The sequence below is a fragment of the Schistocerca piceifrons genome, chromosome 2, assembly GCF_021461385.2.
Source record: "Schistocerca piceifrons isolate TAMUIC-IGC-003096 chromosome 2, iqSchPice1.1, whole genome shotgun sequence".
Taxonomy (NCBI): Eukaryota; Metazoa; Arthropoda; class Insecta; order Orthoptera; family Acrididae; genus Schistocerca; species Schistocerca piceifrons.
The window spans coordinates 675,266,209-675,284,664 of NC_060139.1; the positions used below are offsets into that span (position 1 = coordinate 675,266,209).

The following is an 18,456-nucleotide window of genomic DNA, read 5'->3' on the forward strand; positions in this document are numbered from 1 at the left end:
TGCTCAAGTTTTGTCTGTTGTGTCTATCTGCGATTCAAGGGCTACTCTATGTGGTAAGTAGCAACGTGTCATTTTCGTATTGTTGTTAGTCCATCCTGGACCACATGTATAAGAAGGGCAACAGTACAGATGAGCAAAATTATACACCAGAGAGAGAGAGAGAGAGAGAGAGAGTGTGAGTGGGAGGGGGGGGGGGGGATGGAACTTCTGGACATAAAGCAGTACAGATTCATGAATGATCACCTTTCTAACATATGATATCTTACGAAGTACATAGAAACTTAAAGTGAAATGGCTGCAGCTAACATCTAAGGAAATAAAGAAGAAAATGGTCATCAAATTGACACATCTATCATACAGAAAACAAGTCAAAATAGTTTTAGGAGAAAATAAAAGCAGAAGCATCAACATTAAGAGTGCAAAAGAAATTCCAGTGTTAAACACAGGAGAGAGAGGAAAGAGTACACAGAGGGCCTCTATGAGGAGGAGGAATAGTCTTTTTGGATTTATACAAAATTAAATTGTGTCAGTTCAGGTGATCCGGTATTAGAGTACGTGTTCGACAGAGCTTTGGAAGGTTTGGTATCAAACACGGCAGAAGCCATACATAAACTTCCTTTAAAATTACTAAAATCATGGGGGAAGCAACAACCAAATCATTATTGATGTTAGTGTACAGTCTACATAATCACAACAATAGTAAATATAGATGTGTATGAGAATTACCATGCAACCAGCTTAACTGCTCATGCATCCACTTGTGACAAGAACAATACACAAAAAACAGAAAATAAAGTTTAGGATCAATTATCTGGCCATCAGACTGTCACATCAGTGGATGCTCTTACGAGACATGTCCATGGCAACGCCCTCCTTGGGAGCAACCTGCAGCGGTGGTATGATGCCCGAGTATCTGTGACCTTTCCTCCACATCAATAATTGGGATGGACAAGGAAACAGAATCACTGTTGGATATACAGATGTCCTTTCTGGCAGTGAATAAGAATTACAGGACCTGTTGAATGGAATAAACATTATTCCATCCGCAGAATATTTAGGAGAAGACAGAAATATATCCAACAATAATTAAAGATATTGAGTCTAAGAGACGGACAGTAAACTAAAGAAAGATGAAAGTATTGAAGAGTAGCAGAAATGAGATTAGTAATAAACATAATGTTGAAGCAGGGACAGATAGTAGGCAACTCTAAGGGCTTGTGCTACATGGGTAGTGTACAGGATGGTAGCCAGTCAAGGGATATTTTAGGGAATTGGTTTAAAAAAATTGCTTCAAAGGCCCAGACAAATCTTTACAAGTTGTCTCCCACAACAACTTTGACTGTGCCTACATGACACAAGTTGCCTGCCTTTCAGACATGAGGCAGTTCCATCCAGTTAAAGTTTCTGACAAGAGATGTCTTCAGTCCTCTGCTGAAATTGCTAGAGAAACCATGCCATCAGTTTTAGCCAACAATGTGCATGGGATACAGGTAATGTGCTTGGAATCTGGAGGACTCTGCAGTGCAGAATGCAATTGGCTCTCTCTCCTGTGATCCAGACCTTGAACAGAACAGATGTCTTTTTTCTGGAGGCAGACCAGAAATAAACTGTGAACAATGAATGTTTGCTGAAAAAGAGATTTCAAATTTTTTTGATTGTGGCACTGTACCACATTGTAGACTTAAAAATGACCTGAATGTATGGAAAAGTTTGTCACGTATGTGACAGCAGGAAACATTTTTAGTGATGGAACCCAGAGTTGCAATGAGAGCCACAGCATATAGCCAATATTAGTCAACTGCTGCCCTCAGACTGACAGTACATTTACTTCAGAAAAGAAAAAAAATGTCAAATTTTGCAATATTTAATTATCAACCATGATTTTTTATGTTCTGTTATTAAAAACAAAGATTTTTCCATGTTATTAAAAATAGACATTTTTTTCATACTTCACTGCTGTATTGATTAAATAAAATTTTTAAGCTTCTATCTAAATGTTTTAATGCTATGTTTGCATATTTATTTGTTTTAATTCATTCTAGTATCCCTGGGATTCGATAACTTTGGAATCTAATAAAGGCCCTCCACCAGCAATAAGCTAAAGCCTAGGAAATGAAGTTATGCTTCAAGATTTTTTTTCCTTGATAACACTAATATGAACACTATTTATAAAACAGTTGGCAGAACTGATCACTTGTCATTAGTTTTACAGTAGAATGAGATGATACGGTGATGGAGAGTCCCAAGGGTGAAAAAATGCTAGTACATACATGCCACTGTATGTGTAGACACATCTAATCTAGAAATGATTGTTTGCAAGGTTTTCATACTTTTTCTCTTTTTCATAGTAGGATATTTGAAACATAGGTTGGATTAACACATCAAGATGCATGTCAAATGCAAAATTTGAACCCAATGACCTGTTTGTGGCTTATTGACGTGAATGACATATATAAAGAACTGAACAGTTTTCGGCAGTTTTGAGGTAATCCTAGGATCAAACTTACAAACTATCGCTGAAATAACAGTCTTGTGATAGTACACATCCAAAACCAATACAATACAAACCAAATATAAAGAACACACAAATGCATACACTGTTGATAAAAAGATCACCTGAATGCAAGGTTAACAGCCTGATGTATCATCCCAGCACGATGATAAAGACGAACTGCCCGGTCTGGAAAGCTCTTCTCAAAGTATCGGGCTACGTCAAGTTGGTCTCGAGGTCCTGCTAGTAATGAAAGGTTCCAGAGCTGATCATCCAGGCCTTGTTCCTATGTGATAGAATTGTGTAATTCAGAGGATGTGAATAATTTATGCTTTCAAAGTTTTTACTTACTTCAGGTTGTAATTATTGGGTTGGTGCGCAAGCTCATAACATTTTTCCATAAGTTTAATAAACACAACAAATACACATAACAGAAACTTTAGTCATCTATAATATATTCTCCTCCTCCACTATTTACAACAGTCTGCCTTTGCAATTGTGTGACTGTAAAAATCACCTGGTTTTGAGAGAATTCATCGAACCATGTTCAGAGCACATTTTCATCCAGAAAGGAAGAGCCTTGAAGGTTGTTTAATAGAGAACGGAAAAGGTGAAAATCTGAGGGTGCACCATCAGCTGAATAAGGTGGGTATGGAATGACTTAACAGACCAACTCCTGTATAGTGTTTTTTGTCAATCTAGTTGAATGCTGGCAGGCATTATCATGGAGGAGCATTACTTCATGCAGTCTTCCTGACCATTGTTCTCGGATTGCATCTGAAACACATCTCTGTTTTTGGCAGTATGTGTCAGCAGTAATGGTTACACTTTGGGGAAGCAATTTCTAGAACTCCATATTGCCAATGTTCCACCAGATACATAAATTATCTTTTGTGGATGTGCACAGGTCTTCGTATGGGAAGTTGTTGCTGTGTTTGGGTTCAATCATTAATTTATTTTCCTTATGTTAGCATAAAGACACCATTTCTTGTCACCAGTAATGACAAAGTATAGGAATGGTCAGTGTTGTTCATGAACCAATTGATGGCGAGTAAGCAGACATGCAAATATGGCCACTTGCTGATTGTTGTGTTTTTGGCTTAGAGCATGCAGTACCCATACAGCCAATTTTTGAACTTTTCCCGTGGCATAACAATGTCACATGATGGTGGAATGATCACAGTTATCGTATTTGCCTATTCTTGTGTACAATGATGTGGATCATTGTGGATTAATGTCTTTAAATGATCTCCATCAAATCCCAAAAGACTTCCTGAACACGGAGAGTCATTAATCTCAAAATGATCATCCTTGAAATGAAAAACCATTTTCTTGCTGTGCTCTGCCCACTGGCATTATCTCCATACATGGCACAAATGTTTTTGGATGTCTCCACTGCTGTCACCTTTCTACTGAATTCAAATGGAAGAATATGTTGGAAATTTTCTGATTTCTCCACTTAGTGCTTTATTTTCTAGCATTCACAGTTCCTCTCATTATCCCCAAGTGACAAAATGACAATATGTGAATGCAAATATCAACAGTGAACTAGAAATAAAGAATGAAAATTGACAAATAAACCCATCGTAACTGGAATACTAACATGCAAAACAGAAACACTATGAACTTATCCACCAACCTAATATAATCAACACTGATGACTTTCCAGTATATTCCCTCTTTTCTTTTTTTCAGCAAAGAACTTTTTAATCAGGAATGCTTCATTTAATTGTAAATAATGTGCAGATATTGGGCACTCCAAAGTCCTTTCAGCTGTGTCCACTTTTTACAACGACCCAACACAGCAAACTCCAAATTTTTTATTTATTTATTTTTGCAATTTTTCAGGAAAATCAACATGTATTATAAATTAAAGTCCACCGCTGCAGTTTCTGTCTGTATGTGAAGCCTAATATCAAGAAATACTTTACGTGTTTTTATATAGTTTTCACTAACAGAAAGACTGGTTCATGAGGGAGGTTGTGTATGTAATTTATTACTGCTGAGTAATGATGAGTGTGTAATACACACATCAAAAAAATTTTGCATCACTCCTGTTCCCCAGAACTCCTGAAGATAGACGTTGACTGCGGATATTATATCACTGACACGGTCCCTTTGATTGTTCAGAGATGCCACTAAACCCACCCAAAGATGTAAACAACCATGCATGAGCAGCACCTATTAGACGGAGGGGGTCCAACAGCTGATCAGTTCCCATCATTCCACCAGGAAGGAGGTACACGGCTCATGTTGTCTGTAGTTCAACCATGCCTAGACAGTCAATACCATGGTCCGATGAGTGCACCAAGGTGGAGGTTCCCTGGTGTTTTGGGGTGGCATTATGTGGGGCTGATGTACACTGCTGGTGGTCATGGAAGGCGCCATAACGGCTGTATGATATGTGAATGCCATCCTCCAACTGGTAGTGCAACCAAATCGGCAGCATATTGGCGAGGCATTTGTCTTCATGGATGACAATTCACACCCCTGTCGTGCACATCTCCCAACTTCCTTCAGAATAACGACATCGCTTAATTAGAGTGGCCAGCATGTTCTCCAGACATGAGCCCTATCGAACATGCTTGGGATAGATTGAAAAGGGCTGTTTATGGACGATGTGACCCACCGACCACTCTGATGGATCTACGCCGAATCACAGTTGAGGAGTGAGACAATCTGGACAAACAGTGCCTTGATGAACTTGTGGATAGTAAGCCATGACAAATAACAGGCATGCATCAATACAAGAGAACTTGCTACTGGGTATTGGCAGTGCCGGTGTGTACAGAAATCTGGACCACCACCTCTGAAGGTCTTGCTGTATGGAGGTACAACATGCAATGTGTGGTTTTCATGAGCAATAAAGAGGGCGGAAATGATGTTTATGTTGATCTCTGTTCCAGTTTTCTGTACAGGTTCTGGAACTCTCAGAACTGAGGTGATGCAAAACTTTTTTTGATGTGTGTATGTGTATTGTCATCTCTTCCACACTTAATCTTCATTTGGACTGACATCTCATAGCAATAATGGGAGCTATGAGCTGGTCAACTACAGAGGTCGTGGAAGAAAAAGCTAAAGCAAACAGCTGCTGCAACTCCAAAGAGCAAAGGAGCTTCACTAGAATCTAGGTCAGGTCTGATGATTTAGCGATAAAACACAAGCCTGAAAACTGAAAGGTCAAGAGACTGAATCCCAGATTTTTTGGTCTTCCTTCTAAACTAACATTCATGTGTCAATGATGTGGAGATTCAGCAGAAACAATATGTGATTCATATTCCACATTAAACTGTAGATCCTTTACCCAGTAAGATAACTGAGGGAGGTTAGAGTCACACGAGTTGCCAAAGTGGCATCCAATTGAAATACTTGCACCAGGTCAATGAGCCACAAAAGTATTATCACCAGAATCTATACATATGTTCTTCTTCTGTACATATTATAAATTAAGGTCCCCCATTGTGTTTTTCTGCCTGTACATGAAGGCTAACCTCAGGAACTACTGCAGGGATTTTGATATAATTTTCACTAATGTTGTTGTGGTCTTCAGTCCTGAGACTGGTTTGATGCAGCTCTCCATGCTACCCTATCCTGTGCAAGCTTCTTCATCTCCCAGTACCTACTGCAACCTACATCCTTCTGAATCTGCTTAGTGTATTCATCTCTTGGTCTCCCTCTACAATTTTTACCCTCCACGCTGCCCTCCAATGCTAAATTTGTGATCCCTTGATGCCTCAAAACATGTCCTACTAACCGATCCCTTCTTCTAGTCAAGTTGTGCCACAAACTTCTCTTCTCCCCAATCCTATTCAATACCTCATCATTAGTTACGTGATCTACCCACCTTATCTTCAGCATTCTTCTGTAGCACCACATTTTGAAAGCTTCTATTCTCTTCTTGTCCAAACTTGTTATCGTCCATGTTTCACTTCCATACATGGCTACACTCCATACAAATACTTTCAGAAACGACTTCCTGACACTTAAATCTATACTCGATGTTAACAAATTTCTCTTCTTCAGAAACAATTTCCTTGCCATTGCCAGTCTACATTTTATATCCTCTCTACTTCGACCATCATCAGTTATTTTACTCCCTAAATAGCAAAACTCCTTTACTACTTTAAGTGTCTCATTTCCTATGAGACACTTTTTTTTTCTTAATTTTCACTAATATAGAGACTGATTCATGAGATTTATTACTGCTACACCGAACGCGTTATGTTGCTGTAGATACTTAGTGCTACTGCTATCAAGCCATAGTGGTAGCTAATTATTCTATAAGGACATATACTTTTTCAGTGTTATGACCTGTACGATGTAGCACGTTGAATGATAACTTTAGAGTGGCATGAAGAAAGACTGTAGATGTGTTAGGGTGTCAGATGGTGCCATGGGAGAAAGCATATGAAGAAGAGAGGGTCATGAGGAGTTTGGAGCATAAAGAAGAGAAGATCATGAGAGGAGAAGAGTTTGGAGCACACAGAAGAGAAAGGGACTGAGATCGAAAGACAAGGGTTAAAGGATGACAAAATTGCAGAGAATTTGCATTATACAGAGAATTTGTTGCATTGTACTTTTTTGCATTTTGATTTTAACATTTTTTTCCCATCTAATTTTCTATAAACTGTTGTCTGTTTTCTTTATTTACTCTTCTTTCAATTCTCTGCCCTACAAAACTAATATCTGATAGGAGAGACACATTGTTCCAGAATAATTTTAATGAAAGTTTCCTGTCTCTATCTGTTCTATTCTATGTAAATGGCCCACCACTTACTGTTGATGTTCATTCATGTCTTAGTTACAGGTGATACATCATTTCTCTTTGAAAATCAGATTCCTGAAAATGTTACAAAAATTACTAAAAATGCTTTAGGCAAGCTTGACTCCTATTTCCATCAAAATGGACTAAATCTGCATGTCAGTAATCCCAGATGCTGCAATTTGGGAATAAATCATTAAAAGAGAGGGACAAAAATAAACTGCTCTGATCAGAAGATCACAGAGGCAAACCATGTAAAGCTTTTACACCTATATTTTGAGAATAATGTAAACTGAAGATACACATAGACTATTCAGCAAATAAATTGAATAACTTCACATTTTTAATGTGTGTTTTGTCAGGTCCCACAAACATGGACATCAAAAATATAGTCTGTCACTGTTACCTTGAGTTGTTTGCTTGTTATGGCACAATCTTCCAGGAGAATTCAAAAAATATCATAAAGTTACTGATATAGTCTTGTTCTTTTTTTAACTAAAAAAACATACAATGTAAGCTTCCCATTTCTGGTACAATTGCAGCATTCACCACATAGAGAACATTTAACTTCCTGCATACCATTTAACAGTCTATGCCACAATGTCAAAGTACAAGTGGTTACAAATTTACAGTAAACTAAAGGCAGGAATATAATCAACATGGATCTTAGTTCATGAGTATTGTGTAGCTGTATCACAGTAATGTGTGTAAAATAATATAAAATTTTTGAATTACTCTTATCAAAATGTTTCGTTGTAAATCTTGACATGACTCTTGTACAACAAATAAAATGATTAAAACTTGTATGTAATGAAATGGATAAATCACATATTGCAGGTTAATAAACAAGCAGGCAATCCATATCAGCTGCAGTGAAATAGTACACTTCAATGTAAACTTTTGTACTTTGTCATTTTTCCTTGAAGATGATGAGTTAAAGGACCCATGGGAAAACAGCAGATCACAGGAGTGGGAATGTGAAGAGAGTGTGTGATAAAATTTACTCTTAAGGTATAAAAAAGTCTCTATTTCAGGGAATTAAGCAATAATAAAATGGCAACAGTTCAAGTTTAAATATGTAGAAACTTCTGGCAGAATGTAAATAATTTAGGATTAAGGGAGACAGTTCACCAAATAGCCAAAGCATTTAGTCGTTGACAGGCACACAGAAAAGTGAAAGAAAACTTCCTATCTTTCAGAATAAATCCTTTGTTGAGGCAGAGTTCAAATATGCATGCACATGTGTGTGTGCACGCACCAGTGCACCCACCCACCTGCCCCCCCCCCCCCACCCAGCCCCCCCCCCCCCCCACACACACACACACACTCTTGTAGAGGGAGAAAGAGGCAGGAGGCAAGGGAAGGGGTTGGGATGGATAGGTAGCAACTTGGAGAGAGGCAGCGGGATTTCTGGCTCGGAATGAGGAAGAGAGAGATGGCAGGTGCACTCGCTAGCCAGGTACTGGAGATGGTGGGGTGTAGTGCATAAGAAAGGTGACTGAAGACTTGTGATGGGAGGGGGTGACACGGCAATGAAAGGGAAACTGTTGAAGGAAGAGTGTGTGGACAATGGGTTAAAGGAAATTGAGGGCAGGAGGGTTAGGGGAAATGAAGGATGTCTTGCAAGAATACCTCCCATCTGTGTAATTCAGAAAGCTGGTAGTGGAAAGGAGGATCCAGATGACCAGCATTGTGAAGCAGATTGAAATCAAGCATGCTGTGTTCAGTTGTGTGTTTTAGCACTGGGTGGTCAACTTTGTTCTTGGTCACAGTTTTCTGGTGTCCACTCATTCTGGTGGACAGCTGGTTGGTTGTCATACCAACATAAAATGCTGTGAAGTGTTTGTAGCAGAGTTGGTATATGACTTAGCTGCTTTCACAGGAGCCCTGTGTCTGATGGGGTTGGATAAGCATGCAACACAACTTGTGTAGGAAGTACTGGGTGGATAGATTGGACAGATCTTGCAGCACAGATCTTGCTACTGGGTCTTCCACAGGGGTATGACCGCTGCAGCAAGTGGTTGGGAGTGGGAATGGTTTGGGGATGGATTAGGATGTGCAGGTTATTCAAAATGTCATGCATGTCTCATGACATTATTTTCTTAAATACAAGTGTAGTTTTAACAAGCATTTTCATAAAATTCTTCTGGGTTGTAGACTGTGTCATACTGTGATGTGATGAACCACCATTTTGGCCACTGCTTCAAGTGGCCTTCATCACAGTGTATATTATGGAAACTTAAATTAACCATGAAACTATGGTTACAAAAACATTAACTAAAATAAAAATTGCATTTACTCACTTTGCAGATACGGATAGCATTGCTGTAAGCATGAGCTCGAGAATAAAATCCTACTGCTTCTGTTGACTGCCCTTGAGACTCTAGCTGCCGGGCCAAATGATAGCAGGCAGCAGGGTCTCCAGAGCTTTGAGCAACCTCTGCTGCTCCATCCAGGTCACCACGAAAGCACAGTACACGTACCAAACAATAGAAATCATTTGCTTCACGATACAGAGACAGCGCTTCATCCAACTGGCCCATGCTTTCCAGGTACTGTGCCCACCAACGAAGTAGTTGCCTGGAAGAAGAAGAAGAAAAATAATTGATTTTTTTTGTAAACTTTAACATCAAATATCAGAAAATCCAGGTTGGAATATCAGACATTTTAGGAAAAGGATAGACTGCTACTCATTGTAAAGATGATACGTTGAGTTACAGACAGGTGCAACATAAAGACTGTTACACATTTAGCTTTCAGCCAAAGCCTCTTCACAAAAGAAAACACACACACACACACACACACACACACACACACACGATTGCCATCTCTGGCAGCTAGGACCGGAATACAACTGTCACACTGCGCGGCAATCTGGAGAGGGGGCAGAGAAGGGGGGAAGAGATAGCAGGGTATGAGTGGGGGGATGGAAAAGCAATGTCTGGCAGTGTGTGCTGGGACTAGATGGAGGCATGAGAAGACTGCCAGATTCACTGTCGGAAGGTTGGAGGGTAGAGAGACAGGGGTTAGGGGGAGGAGGGGGAGGGAAGAACAAGGGGTGCAAAAAGGAGAGGAGGAGCACTTCCTATTCCAATCCTGTCACAGCTTATCCAACCTCATCAGAGGCAGAGCAAACTGTGAAAGCACCCATGTCACATCAGCTCTGCTGCAATCACTGCACAGATTTTTACGCTGGTTGCCCAGAAAGCAATGCATCACATTTTTTTTTTTTTTTCTTCAGGTGGAAACAATGCTACAAATGCGAAACGTTACATATGTATTCTTTGAAGTCCCTTGAGGGATCACGCCAAGTTTCCAATACTTCTGACACATAGCGTAGCTGCAGGACAGTTGGTGTCTACAGGTGATGTATGTTACAAGCAACGTGCCGTCATTAAATTTCTCACTGCAGAGGAAGAAACTGTTGGGAATATTCAAAAATGCTAATGCAAAGGCTATGGAGCATCTGCTTCGACCGATGTACAGTTAGTCACTGGGCATGAAGGGTGAGGTCATCAGAAGGCAGTTTGGCAGAGCTCCACAATTTGCAACGGTCATGGAGATCATCCACAGCTGTCACACCTGACATGTTGCAGCGAGCTGATGTCATTTCTGAGGAAAGAGGCATTACAATTCAGCAGTTGCCGCTCCATCTGTCAATCAGCAAAGGAAGTGTGGATGCAATTATCCACACTCTCTGATATTCAAAAGTGTGTGTGCAAGATGGGTCCTGTGGTGTCTAATGGTGGATCACAAATTGCGCAGAAAAAACATTGTCTTGATTTGTTGTGACGTTTTGAAGCTAAGGGGGAGGCCTTCTTGTCCCAGACTGTGACAGTTGATGAAACCTGAGTTCACCATTCTGGGCCCGAAACAAAACAAAAGTCGATGGAATGGCACCTTTCCCACTTCCCACAGAAGAAAGAATTCAAAGCTATTGCTTCCGCTGGTACGGTCATGATCACTGTCTTCTGGGACTGTGGAGGTGTGATTCTCAATGTTGTGATGCCAAGAGGCAGTACCTTTAATTCAGAAGCATATGTCAACACATTAACAAAACTCAAGATGTGCTTCTGGTAACTTTGGCGCCACAGCAACCCCAGAGATGTTTTTCTGCAACATGATAATGCTTGGCCTCAAATAAGTCTGAGGATTGCTGAACACATTGCAAAACAGGGTTGGACGGTGTTACCCCATCCACCCTACAGCCCTGACCTAGCCCCCTCCAACTTCCACTTGTTTGAGCCATTAAAGGATACCATTCGTGGAAGACATTTTGAGGACGATGAGGTGATTCACACAGTGAAGCACTGGCTCTGCCACCACGACAAGGTTTGGTACCAACAGGATATACACGCACTTGTTTTGGGCTGGAGAAGGCCATAGAACGGAATGGAGATTATATGGAAAAATAGGGTGTGTAGATAAAATGCCATTCTTTTGTGTGTTGTGTGTGTAATTCTCATTATGTTCAATAAAGAATTGTCGAAGACAAAAATGTGGTGCATTACTTTCTGGGCATCCCTTGTATATTGGTATGACTATCAACCAGCTGTCCACCAGAATGAACAGCCAGGCCAAACTGTGGTCAAGAGCAGAGTTGACCCTGTAGCACACCATGCAGATGAACATAAAATGCCTGATTTCAGTGGCTGCGTCACAAACTGGGCCATCTGGCTCCTCCCATCCACCACCAGCTTTTCTGAACTATGTAGATGGGGGAAGTTATCCTCACAGCAGCACATTCTCCGCTCCTGAAATTATCTTGGCCATTCCCTCCACCCAATAGTCTTGGCCGCCTCTGCTGTATCACCTCCTCTCTATTCATGTCCCCTCACCCTCTTTGTATGTGTGGCCCTTTGTCAATGCACCCACCCATCTTCCCCTTCCCTGTTTCTCTCCTTTCCTGACAGCCTCCCCCTTCCCCTCCAACCTTCAGAGACTGTGCCTGGCAGTCTACATCTACATCTACATCTACCTCTACATCTACATCTACATCCATACTCCGCTAGCCACCTGACGGTGTGTGGCGGAGGGTACTTTGAGTACTTCTATTGGTTCTCCCTTCTATTCCAGTCTCATATTGTTCGTGGAAAGAAAGATTGTCGGTATGCCTCTGTGTGGGCTCTAATCTCCCTGATTTTATCCTCATGGTCTCTTCGTGAGATATACGTAGGATGGAGCAATAAACTGCTTGACTCCTTGGTGAAGGTATGTTCTCGAAATTTCAACAAAAGCCTGTACCGAGATACTGAGCGTCTCTACTGTAGAGTCTTCCACTGGAGTTTATATATCATCTCTGTAACACTTTCGCGATTACTAAATGATCCTGTAATGAAGCGCGCTACTCTCCATTTGGATCTTCTCTATCTCTTCTATCAACCCTATCTGGTATGGATGCCACACTGGTGAGCAGTGTTCAAGCAATGGGCAAACAAGTGTACTGTAACCTACTTCCTTTGTTTTCGGATTGCATTTCCTTAGGATTCTTCCAATGAATCTCAGTCTGGCATCTGCTTTACCGATGATCAACTTTATATGATCATTCCATTTTAAATCACTCCTAATGCCTACTCCCAGATAATTTATGGAATTAACTGCTTCCAGTTGCTGACCTGCTATATTGTAGCTAAATGATAAAGGATCTTTCTTTCTATGTATTTGCAGCACATTACACTTTCCTAAAATTGAGATTCAATTGCCATTCCCTGCACCATGTGTCAATTCCATGCAGATCCTCCTGCATTTCAGTACAATTTTCCATTGTTACAAACTCTCGATATACTACAGCATCATCCGCAAAAAGCCTCAGTGAAATTCCGACGTTATCCACAAGTGCATTTATGTATATTGTGAATAGCAACGGTCCTATGACACTCCCCTGCGGCACACCTAAAATCACTCTTACTTCGGAAGACTTCTCTCCATTGAGAATGACATGCTGCATTCTATTATCTAGGAGCTCTTCAATCCAATCACACAATTGGTCTGATAGTCCATATGCTCTTACTTTGTTCATTAAATGACTGTGGGGAACTGTGTGGAATGCCTTGGGGAAGTCAAGAAACACGGCATCTACCTGGGAACCTGTGTCTATGTCCCTCCGAGTCTCGTGGACGAGTAGCGCGAGCTGGGTTTCACACGATCATCTCTTTCGAAACCCATGCTGATTCCTACAGTCCTTGCAGGATCAGCCAGACAGTGCTCTTCTCTCCCTCCATCCATACCCTACTATCACTCTCCCTTCTCTGCCACTATTCCAGACTGCCACTCAATATGACAAGTTGCATTCCAGTCCGAGATACCACAGGTGGAAGACACATGTGTGAAATGTGCTTGCTTTTGTGACTGTGTGTACGTTTTGTTTTCTGAAGAAAGCTTTGATGGAAGTTAAATGTGTAACAGTTGTTTCATTGTGCCTGCCTGCAACTCACCATGTCATCTTGACACTGAGTAGCGATCTGTCTTTTCCCTAATATTGTTAAAATCAAATATTATAGAGCTGACACACAGATATGAAATAAATTATTTTAATCAAGATGCATTACTCATAAAATGAATATTAGGGATTTGTTCAAATGAAGGTCAGAGCATGCTCAAAGTTATATACACTTTCAGTGTGAACAATGATTATCAACCTTTAGGAATAAAATGACATTCAATCAGGTGAGAAATAAGAATGGGTTAACTCTATGGGAAATGTAAATAAAACTGGAAAAAAGGAGGGGTGGGAGGGTTAGTATCTCAGATCACTGAACACAATTATCCCCATTAATGTATTAACACTTAGAGTGAACATTTCATGGCGATTATCACAGCCTCATCCAATAGTGTCGATTTTTTTTACCCCAATTTCTACCATCAAACTCTTGTAATGAGGTACATCATATTTCTTCTACTGTAATCTACATCATCACCCAGTTGAGTAGGCACATCATAAGTATTGCTCTAATGAATCTTGGTAGCAGCAATGTGCAACAAGAAAGTACTTTCAAAGGGCAAATGCTGAAATCTAGCATCTCAGCACATTTTCTTTGTTTAAAATAGAACTACTATTTTGTTTTTTGTTTGTATCTCCTAAATGCCATTCTGAGCTGTTGGCATCAACAGACTGCAGAACAGGTAGTAAGGTTCCACTAAAATCATACAAAGCTATTAATACAGACACATCTATCCACTGTAACTGTCTTATTCTTTCTTCCTCCCTTCTCTCCAATTCTGTTGGAAAAATGGCAATTAACAGAGAAGCATGGCATATGAACTTACGGATCTCTGTCACGAAGTACATATGCTTCAAGAGCACGAGGATTATCAGTAAGCAGCCTTGGAGCATGACTTCGGTGGGTATCAGCACGTTCTAGGGCTTGCAGAGCAGCTCGCCTGTCACCACGTGCCTCTAAGTTCAGTGCATACCGATGGCGCATGTTACGTAAGTGAATTCTGTCATGTTGTTCCGTCACTTTAAGAGCTTCTTCCCACTGGCCCAAACTGCGCAATGCACGTGCTTCAAGATCATGTCGACCACACTGTCTGAAAAGTTGCATTGCTTCATCCTGAAATAATCACCGCATAATTAGATAATTATGCTTACAGAAAAATGTTCCTTGTAAAGAAATACTTCAACATAGTCTGACTCTACAAGTTGCTATCTCAGAAAATTCATTTTATAGAAACAATTGAAACTGCAATTATAAATTGTTAAAACTAAAAGAAACAAGTGCTAGTAAAGATTACATCTGCAACAATGATTACTACAGTCCCATAATCCCCCTCAATCAATCAATCAATGAGTGTACAGGAGCCATAACAGACACTGAAATAAATTAAGGAAAATGCAGTCATTCAAACTCAGTCACGTCACAGCTCACAAAACTTTTCGGTTAGCATCTTCTCTTTTATTTTCTAGAAATTATATTTAATGTTACTGTACCAAGAATGAGTTTTTCCTAAGATCATATCTTTTTACACTTCATGCCATATCTCTTTCACATATTCTCATTTTGCTTATTTGTACTTTCTTAATTTTTAAGCTGCGTGTGAGGTAGTCGTGTGGTATGAGGCATCTCGTCATGGTTTGCGTGGCTTCTCCCGTCGGAGGTTCGAGTTCTCCCTCGGGCATGGGTGTGTGTGTTGTCCTTAGCATAAATTAGTTTAAGTTGGATTAAGTAGTTCGTAAGCCTAGGGACCAATGACCTCAGAAGTTTGGTCCCATAGTCCTTACCACAAATTTCCGAATTTAATTTTCAAGTGGCTTATACAGTTAGTTTCCCTCACTTACTTAAATATCTTGCATTTCCTTCTTTCTAATGTATCACGTATATGGACTGAAAATGCAATTGAATTTTTTCTTCTTTTTCTACAGTGCAGCTTCCATTCATTCCAAACAATCAGATGACTCTAACAATAAACAAAAAATGAAATCTTAGGTAAATTATGCATGATTTCCTCTCGTCATATTTCCAATGTCTATATGGGCCAACACCTTCTTTCACTTTTCTGTACCTTTTCCTCTCCCTTGCTTCTTGCTTAGATTTCAGTAGTGGCACTAACAATTTCAAAAACTTAATATTTATCTACAATATTTCAATTTGCTTTTGGTTCCATGCAACCCTGGTGTACGGAAGTACATATGAATCTTGAAACAATTAAGATAAAATTAGAAATATTCCCTTAAAATCGCGAACACATTCTGCAGTCTTTCAGGCTGAATTTCATTCAGCACAATATTTTGAACAGTTTGCCTACAGTCTGGACCATAGCAACAGGAAGATGAATTCCTGTCGATGCTCTAGCTTCCAAATTGTCTCGATATCAGCTCTATCAAATAAAACTGGGATGCTACCTAATATTAGCTCAAAACTCACAGAACACATCATTGTTACCTACAGGCACTGCATGGCCATGTACAAGGAAGTGTCAAAGTCACACCACTGTAAACTGGATCTCTTTCATACAGCACAGGAGCACCAATATTTCATGTGACCAACATGGAAGGCCCACATTTCCAAATAGTTCACAGTTAATGTCCTAGGTATGAGTTCACAATATTTTTTTAATACTACTGTATAGTTGCTTTCTGTCACAAGTAGTTAGAACTTCAGTGCTATGTGACTCCAATGTAGAGAGAAGGTAGCTGAAGTCAGATGTTTTGATACTCAAAACTTGCACACAGTTACAAAAGATATATGTTGTTAAATATTTGGTGTTTGATTACATCAACCATGGACCTTGCCGTTGGTAGGGAGGCTTGCGAGATACAGGTAGCAGTATTGTAGGTGCAATCATATCAGAGGCGTATCTGTTGAGAGGACAGACAAACATGTGCTTCCTGAAGAGGGGAAGCAGCCTTTTCAGTACTTGCAGGGGCAACAGTCTGGGTGACTGACTGATCTGGTCTTGTAACATTAACCAAAACAGCCTTGCGGTGCTAGTACTGTGAGTGGCTGAATGCAAGGGGAAACTACAGCCATAATTTTCCCTCAGTGCATGCTGCTTTACTGTATGGTTAAATGATGATAGTGTCCTCTTGGGTAAAAGATTCCAGAGGGAAAATAGTCCACCATTCGGATCTGCGAGCAGGGACTACACGGGAGGACATCATTATTAGGAGAAACAAAACAAGAAATTATTCAGATAGTGAAGGGAGACAAGAATTTAATAGTCATGGGGTCTGGAATTCGATAGTAGGAAAAGGAAGAGAATGAAAAGTAGTATGGAATGGGGTATGGAATGAAAGAGGAAGCCGCCTGGCAGAGTTTTGCACAGAGCACAACTTAATCATAGCTAACACTTGGTTTAAGAATCATGAAAGAAGGTTGCATACATGGAAGAGACCTGGAGACACTGGAAGGGTTCAGATAGATTACATAATGGTCACACAGAGATTTAGGAACCAGGTTTTAAATTGTAAGACACTTCCAGGGGCAGAAGTGGACTCTGACCACAATCTATTGGTTATGAACTGTAGATTAAAACTGAAGAAACTGCAAAAAGGTGGGAATTTAAGGAGATGGAACCTGGATAAACTGAAAGAACCAGAGGTTGTAGAGAGTTTCAGAGGGAGCATTAGGGAACAACTGACAGGAATGACGGAAAGAAATACAACAGAAGAAGGATGGGTAGCTTTGAGAGATGAAATAGTGAAGGCAGCAGAGAATGGTAAAAAGACGAGGGCTAGTAGACACCCTTGGGTAACAGAAGAGATACTGAATTTAATTGATGAAAGGAGAAAATATAAGAATGCAGTAAATAAAGCAGGCAAAGAGGAGTACAAACATCTCAAAAATGACATCGACAGCAAGTGCAAAATAGCTAAGCAGAGATGGCTACAGGACAAATGTAAGGCTATAGAGGCACATAACACTAGGGGTAGATAGATACTGCTTACAGGAAAATTAAAGAGACATTTCTAGAAAAGAGAACCACTTTTATGAATATCAAGAGCTCAAATGGAAAACCAGTTCTAAGCAATGAAGGGAAAGCATAAAGGTGGAAAGAGTAGTATATAGAGGGTCTATACAAGGGCAATGTACTTGAGGGCAATATTATGGAAATGGAAGAGGACGTAGATGAAGTGGGAGATATGATACTGTGTGAAGAATTTGACAGAGCACTGAAAGATCTAAGGCAAAACATGGACCTGGGAGTAGACAGCATTCTACTAGAACTACTGAAGCCTTGGGAGAGACAGCCCTGACAAAACACTACCAACTGGTGGGAAAGATGTATGAGACAGGCAATATACCCTCAGACCTCAAGAAGAACAGAGTAATTTCAATCCCAAAGAAAGCAGGTGTTGACAGGTGTGAAAATTACCGAACTATCAGATTAATAAGCCATGGCTGCAAAATACTAACATGAATTATTTACAGACGAATGGAAAACCTGGTAGAAGCCGACCTCAGGGAAGATCAGTTTGGATTCTGTAGAAATGTTGGAACATGCGAGGCAATACTGACCCTGTGACTTATCTTAGAAGATAGATTAAGGAAAGGCAAACCTACATTCTCGCATTTGTAGACTTACAGAAAGCTTTTGCCAATGCCGACTGGAATACTCTCTTTCAAATTCTGAAAGTGGCAGGGGTCAAATACAGGAAGCAAAAGTCTATTTACAATTTGTACAGCAACCAGATGGAAGTTATAAGAGTTGAGGGGTACGAATGGGAAGTAGTGGTCGGAAAGGAGTGAGACAGGGTTGTAGC

At 40.2% G+C, this 18,456-nt stretch overlaps 1 protein-coding gene across 1 annotated transcript in view; it reads right to left on the minus strand.

The window, feature by feature from the left end:
* The window catches only part of LOC124776511 (intraflagellar transport protein 140 homolog), a 249,038-nt gene that overhangs the window by 65,349 nt on the left and 165,233 nt on the right, over window positions 1-18,456 (minus strand). Inside the window, exons 16-18 of the mRNA XM_047251534.1 lie at window positions 14,520-14,806; window positions 9,557-9,833; window positions 2,617-2,777 (exon numbers count right to left, since the gene is read on the minus strand). Coding sequence (XP_047107490.1) covers window positions 2,617-2,777; window positions 9,557-9,833; window positions 14,520-14,806 — 725 coding nt within the window. The remainder of the gene's footprint in view (window positions 1-2,616; window positions 2,778-9,556; window positions 9,834-14,519; window positions 14,807-18,456) is intronic.